This window comes from Palaemon carinicauda, chromosome 15, assembly GCF_036898095.1.
Source record: "Palaemon carinicauda isolate YSFRI2023 chromosome 15, ASM3689809v2, whole genome shotgun sequence".
In the NCBI taxonomy this organism is placed as follows: Eukaryota; Metazoa; Arthropoda; class Malacostraca; order Decapoda; family Palaemonidae; genus Palaemon; species Palaemon carinicauda.
In genome coordinates, this window is record NC_090739.1 from 17,324,816 (window position 1) to 17,335,198 (window position 10,383).

Consider the following 10,383-nt stretch of genomic DNA (forward strand, 5'->3'; position numbering starts at 1 on the left):
GAAATCTCGGTACCAAGTTTAGTTTGAGAAACTCTATTACAATGACAATGCCAAGTTGTTAGCACTACTGTGCGTCAAAATGAAAACATGGTGTAGTGTCGGGTAAGCCTAGCCAGAGAGAGTAAGTGCTTTCTTTTTTATGTAAAGTAGATGCAACTAGAAGGGCATTTCACAGTAAATAGGGTATTTTTTGGCTTATGGGTTTCAGTAAACACATTTTATGTGATAGATTGTCCCTTTTTTAATCTACACGAATATCGGGTGTGGAAAACTCATTCCTTGAAAAGGCTTGGTATCATCATTTTATCTCAATGAAGAATATAAATTAAGGTTGTTTTAAAGATTAAGACGTACCCTTTGGGCCACACTTTTAGAGAGTAAAGAATTTGAACTTCGTCTAGTTAAGTTATGAACTTCGTCTAGTTAAGTTATTCCTTTATAAATAAATGAATAAATCTTCCCAGTGGCACAAAAAAGCCTGTTCTCTGACAAGGTTATCAAATTTTTCAACTTCAACTAGGTCTCTACATAGACTATCAAGTGTCTTGGGAACAGGATATCATGAACTTCATAGGAACAGGTTCCCCTCTTAGGAACTTTAGTAGGAATCGAATACCATTCCAAGTTCCCATTCCAGAATAGGGCTTTTTCTGTTTTTTTATCTATAGACTTGTAACATATAGTTGTGTACACATCTGTTGACTTTGTAGCCACTTCCTTCTTCCTTCTGCAGTCCCCAATGTCATGGGAAACTGGAAGTAAAGTATTGAAATGTATTCAACTCGGCCCAGTTCACACCATTAGTTGAAATTCATATGGGTTTCTATCTTTTGTATTTGATTTCTCAATCTGCATTTAATTCAAACAATTTTTAGAGATATCTTTAGAAGAAAGAAGGCATGCAAGTTAATATTGCAGACCATGCAAGTGATTTTTAGTGACAATTTTTCCAGTTAACAGGATCGTCACTTTAGCCTTCATGTAATATGGACTGCTACCCTTCTCATTATTTAGCTGGTGCCTATCTGTGTCTTAATTATTTAGGCCAAGTTAACTACTTTCGGTTAATGTATTATAGTCTGAATCAGATCCACCAAGATAGTTAAGAAAGCTCAACCTAAGCTTTGAACACCTTCTCAAGATGGTTTACAACATAATTTTTATGTTGTGTACTTTTACCTCTAGCTAATATCATCCCAATCAGCAGGCTAGTGTTTACACAAAACTCAATTTAATTTGCGTATATAAATGCAAAGGTAATTAATTTGACTCAAAAACCTCAAATGGAAGGAAATATTTTTTCTATTCATGCAAACCATTGCCGTATGAAATTCCGTTTCCCCTTTAATTAGATGCATGGGTCTTTTAAGGGGAGGTCTCTCACCACCTACCCAAGTTCTAGATATGTGTATGATTACACACTTCAAACTTTTAAGCAAGGCAGCATTTTATGTTGTAACTTGAAATTTAGTTGGATCTAACTTTCCCAACCCTATATTTAGAATGTTTTTATCCAAAATGCAGATACATAATGGTTTCTTTTTTTCAGGGCTTAATGCAATACAAGAGCGAATAGGAGTAGTGATTTTTATTGTAACTACGTATCTTCATGCTATGAAGATTTCTGCTTTTAATGAATTGTGGCCAGAGAAGAGAAGCGCATCTGTAACTCTACAACAGTGACTGGAAATATGTGGATAGCATCCTGGTCAAAGACTGTGAGCACCCGTTTAAAAGAATTGGATATAAGAATTCATCAAAAGTTCCAAAATATGAGTTACAGTACAGTATTGCCTAAAAAAGTAATTTCAAGTGAAGCAACCACTTTAATTAGGCAAGGACCATTAAGTAAGTAGGTATTTTAAAACTTTTTCTTCCATTTTTTTTATTTTATTCATGGCAGCTGAAACTTTAGTGTCTTTATAACTAGTGTTCCACCAAGTTATGGGTGCCACAAGTATGTATGACCAGTGTGCTCTCTATTGAGTATATTTCTTGTATACCTGCAGTTTCTACTTGGTCTTCTTCCATGCATGCACCTGTTTTTCTTGAAATGTCCAGCATCTTAAGGTGTAAGTTTTTAGTGCTCATATATTATTGTAAAAGAAAACAACGTTGGCATGAGAGACGTTGTTGAACAAGTCATGCTTCTGAGCTGGGAATAACCTTCTTGTAAAATGTGTTCCTTCCCTTTGAGCCAAAGTCTTTCTTTACAGTGGACAATATAGACAAAAGTTCCCACCTTACTTGTATTTACTGACCAAAGATCAGTGGACTCAAGAAAATGTAGCTTGTTTTAAAAATAAGAAGTAGCCAAAGCATTTTGAGTGTGTTTGGCATTTACATATCTAACTTACTTAATGGGGATTTGTTAATAGATTTCCTTAGTTCAAAGTTTCTTTAAATGTACAGTATATTATGTGATAAGAGGGACACCTGTAGAAAGGATAAATTTTAATTCCACCATATGGCCCCACTTACTGCACTGTATTTCTTGAAAGATGCAAGTTTGTAAGCACCCTCTGACTTGTAGATTTTTGTACTGTGTGGCAGTACTGTATGTTAAGATTAATCTTAGTACTTTTGTACTTTTTATGTAATGAAGATCTCTTACTTTTTATATTAATTGTACAGTGAAATTCATGTTGGTGTGTTCTGGATATGTAGCTTCGAGTTTAATTTTTTTTTCATACCTTTACTACTACTACTACTACGTATTTCATGCTTTCATTATCTTTGTAACAAAAAATCACAAAATAAGGGCTTCGAACTATTTTAGCACATGATTGTTCTTTTGAATTCTTTCCATAGGTAAAAATTACCTTAACTGGGATTTCCTCTCCAAAATTAATTTCATTTCTTAAACATTAGTTAAAACCATTTTTTAATATGATCATATGGCTTCTCAGCAAAATCCTAAACAATAATTCAGTAGCCCAGGTGCAGCTGCTAATGTATAATTTATCTACTGTACTCTGTGCCCTGACATGAAATAATTGCTTGTTTTTATTGTATAAATGCCCCTTTAATTATCAAAGGTTTAAAAACCAAGTCAGCACTGAAATGCTTCAAAATGTATATAAATAATGATGAAATGTTAGATACATAAAATTAATAATTACTGATTCCTTGTAGAATGTAAGCTGTTTATTGCTGACTTGGGCTTCTAAGTCTTTGTTTATATGACTCAGGCAGTTGAAGGTTTGCAAAATAATCATGGTAAACAAATGAAAGTAAAATTCAGATGTCATGTAGTGACAATCATTTTCATACTTGCACAAAGACCCCTGTTTAGCCCATTAATGTAGAGTAAGTATCATTAGTGCTAGATGAAACCTATAATAGTTTGAAACAAATTTGTGCACTAATGAAGTAATATAGAAGTACAGTAGTAGAATTTTCTTTTAACTGTGACAAGTGAAAAGGACAAGGGCATTTGCTTAAAATTGAGCTGTGGGTTTGGGAGGGCAAAATATAGTTTGCAATTATTCTTTTTAGAAATTTACAGGAGAATTGTGCTAATGTATTTGCTGGTAAACCCTAATTATGGCTGTCTACTTACAGTGTATAATAAATTTGTGAAATAAGTAAGTGATGAAAACTAAGACATTTTATTTCTTAGTGATAAATGTTGACTGTCTGATAGTTGCCAAAATATATTTCACCATTTTGTATTTATTTATTTTGTATTTCTGTGAAGTACTTTACATCAAAAGAGTTCAATTTTATATTATAAATTAATTCTAAACAAAACAGTTCAACATTATACCAGAAAATAACTCTCTAAACAATCTACTCAAACTATTGACTATATTTTAACCATGTCCACCCTACTATTTGCAGCTCTCTTCTTGAGAACTCTATGTTGATGAAGGTTGTTAAAATCCCTCCAGATTTGGAAAAGCATGTTCTTCATTTAAGCTGGACAATACAGACTATCCACATGCCTTGGTTTGTATACCGAGATATACAAATATTATTACTGTTACTACAGGTTAAGATAGCCTGGCGAGAGTTATTATATACAAACCATTGTGCCAACTAAGACCAAATTGTTCTATCCTCCTTTGTTAAGTGATTTACTTTGATATATGATATGGATATTGTACCTAAAACTCCTCCTGCCTGTTGCTATTGCCTTTCTATCCTCTTTCATTATATCCCTTGAGTCCTATATAAAAGCAAATCCATATCAGTGTGTCTGAGGCTTGTAGTGCACCAGCTGTGTATATATACTGCTTCTCTTTCTATTTTAATTGTATACTGAAGTGCCAGTCATTATAATACTATAAGAAACAACTATAAGGTTGTGAAAGGAAATGAAGTTATTCATTTACATTGTTTAGAACATCATTGCTCAGAAGACATACACTTTTCCCCAGCTTGTAATAGTGTACCAAGTATTTTGAGCTTCAGGTTTAAAAGAAGTAAATTGAGGAAAATTATGTTGAAAGTTAGACTGTAAATATACTGTACTAGTCTTTTTTATGTATTTATAAATTTCAGGAACAGTATGGTATGTGGTGAAATAAAATTGTTGCACTTAATAAACCTTAGGCATATGTGAAGGATTGTAGAATTGATGTTGGAACTAGTCATTTGTTTTTGAGTCACCTGTGCACAGATACACCTCTGAAATATGTAAAATACATATTTCTTAAAGTTTTCTGTTTATAATGTATTCTAATTTCATTGGCAACAGTTTATCATTTATAAAGAAGTAAGCCAGAGGACTTGGTTACTACAATAGCCTAACAATTAAGTTGATTACTATAGCCTAACAATTGAGTTGATATGACAATACATTAAAAAAGTTTAGTGTTGCCAAAGAATTTTATTTCAATTAAATTACTGTCCATACTGTATTTGACAGTACATTAGATATCACCCAGCCTGAACCTAAAGAATCTACTTGCAGGAAGTGTATATTTTAAAATTACAGTTTTGTATGTATTAACATCATGTTTTGCACCCATGAACATTATAGTAATGTTCAATTATGGCACTTCCTTAAGCTGGGAAGATTCTTTTGATTGGTCTTTGCTGTCAAAAACAGACAGAGGCTGATCTTTTTGTAGCAATAATAACAGCTTAGCTCCAAGTGAATAACCTAAAAAGTTTTTTCACTCAAAATTAAGTTTCACCAATTTACTGGATTGTTTAAATGGTATGTAAATTCTAGATTTTATGTAAAAATACAAAGTCTTTAATATATTATTGATATACAGTTAATTGTTGTTATTCACCTACTTCAATTGTCAAATCATTTGTCATGAAATGACTAAACATAAATATTGTGAAGATTTAAGCGAGTTGCTATGTTCTTTGCAATCCAACCTCAGAAACCACCATGTATTGTAAGAACACTTCACTCCATTCCGTTGTGCAACTGCCTCAAGAAATGAATGCCATTTACCTTACCTTGTTCTTCAGTCCAGTCCATCTACACATCATCTCGTCCCTTCCAGCAAGAAACACTATTCGTCAGTCAGCCTCATTAACAAAACTATCCAGGGCACATCGCAAAAGTTATAAACAAGTTAAAGAAGCAAATGATCTCCCTCAAGCTCACATTTCACTCTGTGCATATCCTGCACTCTCACCAACCAGACAATGGAAGAATTGACCTTTTCAAGAGCTGCCATGTAGTACAATATTCCATCCTCAATCCATATAATAGAGAATATCTTCGTAACCAAACGCACTCCCACTGTTACGGCCATTCAGAAAGAGTTCATTCTTTTGCTTGTCACTGCTCATGCTACTCTCACTTTCTGCTACCTTCCATCTACCAGGTTGCCCCTTTAATATGATCCACAGACTCTGCTTTCAACTTCTCAAATTTTTAAAGTACAGTAATTCTTTTCAGGGACCTTGGAATTTTAATCACGTTCCAAGCTGGAGTCTTGAGTTCTCTTGGAGCGCAGGACTGCACAAAGCTATTCATAAGCGTTGCTAACTCCCAAGATGAAGACGATCTATGCCTCTTAGCTCAAGGCTGAGTGATAGCCTTTCACCATTGAGATTGAGAGGCACTTCTCTTTACAGATAAACACAAGGAAGTCTGCAATCAGTTGAATAGAGAAGTACCCCTTCTACAGCACCAGTAACAGATGATGGGCCGGTTTGACAGGAAGACTGCTGTGGGAGACTCTCTATGGTATCCAAAAATCTTCTGCGGAGTGCATCGCAGAAAACATTACACTTGGAGGTGCTGGATAGCCTCCACCAGCAAAGTAACAGATGTCACTTAGTTGTGGTGCCTTTGTAAGTGGGGCTGGGAGAGTAAGTTGGGGCAAATTGGTAACTTTATCGAAACCTCTGTCAGAAGCATCAGAAGCTCTTATTCAGCTTGATGCTACTTGGGGGCTACTAACATCATCTTAAGGTTTGGGGTAGACAGCATGCTGTTTATCACCCTTCTAATTGCTCAAAATTGTGGAAAAGCATAGATATCCAGTCCGTCCCAAGGATGTTGAAATGAGTCATTTACTGCCACAGCCTGATCCGGTAGCGGTGAGCAGTAAATTGGGTAGCTCCTCGTCCAGTTTCGTTGCAAAGAGATCGATCATTAGGGAACACCACAAAGTCAAGAGGGTTCTATCCAGTTGAGGATGAAGGGATCAATCAGATCTGATCAACTTATCCTTGTCGATTTAGTGTGTCAGCGATTACATTCCTTTTCCGGGAATGAATCTTGCCAACAGCTCGTAAGCCTGCATTGTGTACATGCAGAGATGCTGAGAAACAGCACCTCCTTGCATGTTTGACATATGCCACTATGGTAGCATTGTTGCTCATCAATGTTCCAGAAGGTTGATGTGCAAGCTCTTGTCCTCTTGCTAACAGTGTCCTGCAATGAAGTGGTTCTTTAGATGGGTGTCCTACTCTTCTTTTGATGCCTCTGAAAATAAGAAGCAGCTCTTGGGGAAGGACACTCCCAAGGAGTTCCTTTCAAGAGAATCTCATTTTTCTGCCACTAATCTAGATTGGACCTCCCATCCTGTTCCATAGGAAATAGCTGATGGAGTTGCTGACTGGTGACCAGTGTTTCTTCGGTTGTAAGGGAAGTTTCTCTAATGACGACATATGATACAGTAACTGCTGCCAATGATGTTGATGGCGTAGAAAAGGGCACGCTACTCTTCTGAGTCTTGTAACCCGATCATCTGATGGAACAACTCTTCCCTTTGTAGTATCCACTTACATCTCTAGATATTCCCTCCTCCCCATTTATCAAGATTCTCAGATTGTGGTAAAAGGAGAGAAGTTTATCCCAATGTTAAAGGAATTGCCTACAGGAGGATGAGGTACCTCAGTAGCCAAATCCCATTAGCATGTGCCCAATCAGATACGCAGTTGAAAACTCAAAGTATTTCTTGGGGGTGGTTGATAGGTCAAAGCATAGAACTTTGACTTGGAGGACCTTTCCTCCCAAGATGAAACGGAGGAATTTTCTTGACTGATGAGCCGGGATCTGCAAATACGCATTTGTTCCGTAACCGAAATACAAACCACGCTATTTACATAGGGTATTACTTTCGGTGTAGCTGAAATGGCGAGCCATTAGATTTTTAACGAGGGTTAACTACCCCCGCGCTAGTTAGCAGGAGGTAGAGGAGGGGTAGCTAGCTACCCCTCCCCCTCACACACTGGTGAACTGACTCACTTCGCTTTTGGCTCGGACGACGAACGGATGTCTCTGTTCCCGTCATCGCATGGCAGCCATTTATTGTTTTGTCTTTACTTAATTACTTACTTTTCTTTACTCATATATATATGTAAACATATTTTTATGTTTATGTATATATTTGAGTATAGAAATCAGTAAGTTTCCTTTTCAGTGTTCGTGCTGAGTGTGTGTGTACGATATCACCGTGTGGCCGCAGGCAGTCAGGCCACTACGATGTAATTTCATGGACCGCAATCTCTTCCTTGGTCCTCCGGTCGGCCCCTTCCACGGGCGCCGTGGGGAGTTGTCATCGCTAGACATATTATTTTGTTTCTCCGCTACTCCTCTTTTCCTACGGGGAAGGTGGGGTTCGTAGGAACGCGAGAGTGTAGTTTGACTACGGTCTCTCTCTCTCTCTCTCTCTCTGGAGGTCGTTAACCTTTTACTACGTTTTCTACATACTACAATAGCTCCTCCGTTCGGGTGGAGTTGCTACGCAGTACTTTTTATCTCAATTATTTTTTTATTATAAAATCTAATTGTATTTGTTAACTTTTCAGCTTTTTAGAACGTTTCCCTTCGGGGTTTTTCATTCTTACTTTTAGTGAACATTCTTTAATGAATTGCATAATTATAACTGTTATAATTCTGTTTTTGTTACAGTTCTCGCCCTTCCCCCTTCCCGTGAGTGTAGGTGGGGTTGAGGGCTCTTGCCTGTTATGTAATTCTTGTGCTTTTTTCCCTCGGGTTTCCTCTTCGGAGTCTTCCCGGGGGAATGAATGTTAACTAATTACTTTTTATTTTCACAGTTAACGATCTGTTTTCCATTTGCCTAATGTGACAATGAAGCAGAGCTGAATTGTTGGGACTCGGGGAGTCGGCTGTTGCTGCCTCCTCTATAGGACTTCGTCAGGGGCGTGTCTCCTTCTCCTGGAAGTTCTCCAGAGACAACCGACAGCTCTTCAGTTCATCTTAGAACACTCAGGACGTTCGCCTTCTTGGGTGGGTAACTTCCCTTCCGAGGGAGGTTCCCTGCCCAGGTTTGAGTTTCTTTCCCTTTCGGGGGAAACTTCTCTTACCTTTAATAATTATGATATGTTCCTGGTCCTCCGGCGGTTTTGCTCTTGGTGCTGAGCGACCGCTTTTGTAACCTTGCTCAAGGGGCTGAGCGGTTACATTCTCGGACCATAGTTTTTGTGCGACTATGCTCTTGGTGCTGAGCGGTCTCACCTGCAGCTGCGCTCAAGGGGCTGAGCAGCTGCAGGAGCGCCTCTTCGGAGGTTGGCTCCTAGGTCACTGGCTGACCCTTCAGCCCTTGGGCTCCATCTTCAGTCTCTTCTACGAAGTATTCCTCTCTCGTTCACGAGAGAGGACACTCATAGAGACTCCTCTTCGGAGGACTACTCCTGCTGTTGTTGCTGAGGGCTCAGTCCCCTTCGGGGGCAGCTGATGCCACGGTCTCTCCTGCAAGTGCTTCTCCCCCTTGGGGAAGTTCACTCCAGAGACTCCTCTTCGGAAGTCTGATGATGGTGCTCCTGCCTGTGGTCGTCTTCATCTTCACCTTCCCCGCAGAGGATCCTCCAGCCAGACCTTCTCCTGGACGCAGATGCGCAGTGGGCGCCAACGTACCTCGTTTCCAACGAGCACCGGTCCCTTCGGGGCAAAGGGCTTACTCCACAATGTGGGTAAGTCCCCTAAGTGCCAGGTTTTACCTGCGCGCCCACGTTTTCCTGCGCACGAGCGCTTGCGCTCTCCTGCTGTGTTCCAGACTTCTCTCCTGCGATCTCCTGTAGCTGAGTCTCGCCGTAGATCTCCTGATCGCCAGCGCTCACCTGCGCCTCGGAGACTTCTGTGCGCCAGCCCTCTTCAGCTCGCCAAGGCACTTCTGGATGCCCTTTCCTGCTACGCGCCTGGTGCGCCAATGGTTTCCTGTACGCCCACGATCGCCTGCGCGCCAGCACACATCTGCGCTCCCTTTTCTAATGTGCGCAATGCGCGCCAACATTCGCCTTCGCGCCCACGATCTTTGGATCCAGGCACAGGCAAGGAGATTGTTCTTTCTTTTTACACCCTCGATCGCCTGCTCGCCAGCGCACATCTGCGCGCCCTTTCCTGATGTGCGCAATGCACACCAGCGTACTCCACGAGCTTCCAGATGTGGGTGGAGGCGAAAGAGATGATTCCTTCACCTCCTCGCCGACTATCTCCTGTGCTCTAGATTTAAACGAGTCTCTGAGCGCCCGCGAGAAGTCTTCTGTACTCGCCCACGAGCGTTCGCTATTATGCGCAACCTCACCATCTGGTTCTGCCCCTCGCTGATATCTTCTGGCCGCGCTCCATCGATCTCCTAGTGATTCTTCGCCTGCCCGCTAGCGTTTTCAACGCGCCCACGCTTCAGATCGCCGTACGCGGCCACGCGTTGGCTCTCCTGTACGCGGTCGGTCGCTACGCACCATCGCTCGCCAACGCGCCATCTCCCGCAAAGAACCATCGCTCGCCAATCGCGCCATCGCACCATCGCTCGCCAACGATCGCTTGCGCGTTTTCGGTCTTCCGACCGCGGCCACGCGCACACATGTTCGCCCGCGCGCGAACCAACGATTGTACCATCGCACAAGCGCCAAGGGCGATTTTGACCGCGATTCCCGTCGGGTTTCGCAACCTGGGGAGTTTTTTCTGGAGCGCATACTTTCAGATCATCATAGTCACGA

At 40.4% G+C, this 10,383-nt stretch overlaps 2 protein-coding genes across 3 annotated transcripts in view; one reads left to right on the forward strand and one right to left on the reverse strand.

Moving 5' to 3' along the window:
• Window positions 1-5,227, forward strand: part of LOC137654494 (filaggrin-2) — a 78,753-nt gene extending 73,526 nt beyond the window's left edge. For both annotated transcript variants that reach the window (XM_068388163.1, XM_068388164.1), the window contains exon 6: window positions 1,550-5,227. In XM_068388163.1, coding sequence (XP_068244264.1) covers window positions 1,550-1,556 — 7 coding nt within the window. In that variant the 3' untranslated portion in view covers window positions 1,557-5,227. The remainder of the gene's footprint in view (window positions 1-1,549) is intronic.
• Vps50 (vacuolar protein sorting 50) overlaps window positions 1-10,383 on the reverse strand; it is a 244,468-nt gene that overhangs the window by 4,986 nt on the left and 229,099 nt on the right. The window lies entirely within an intron of this gene.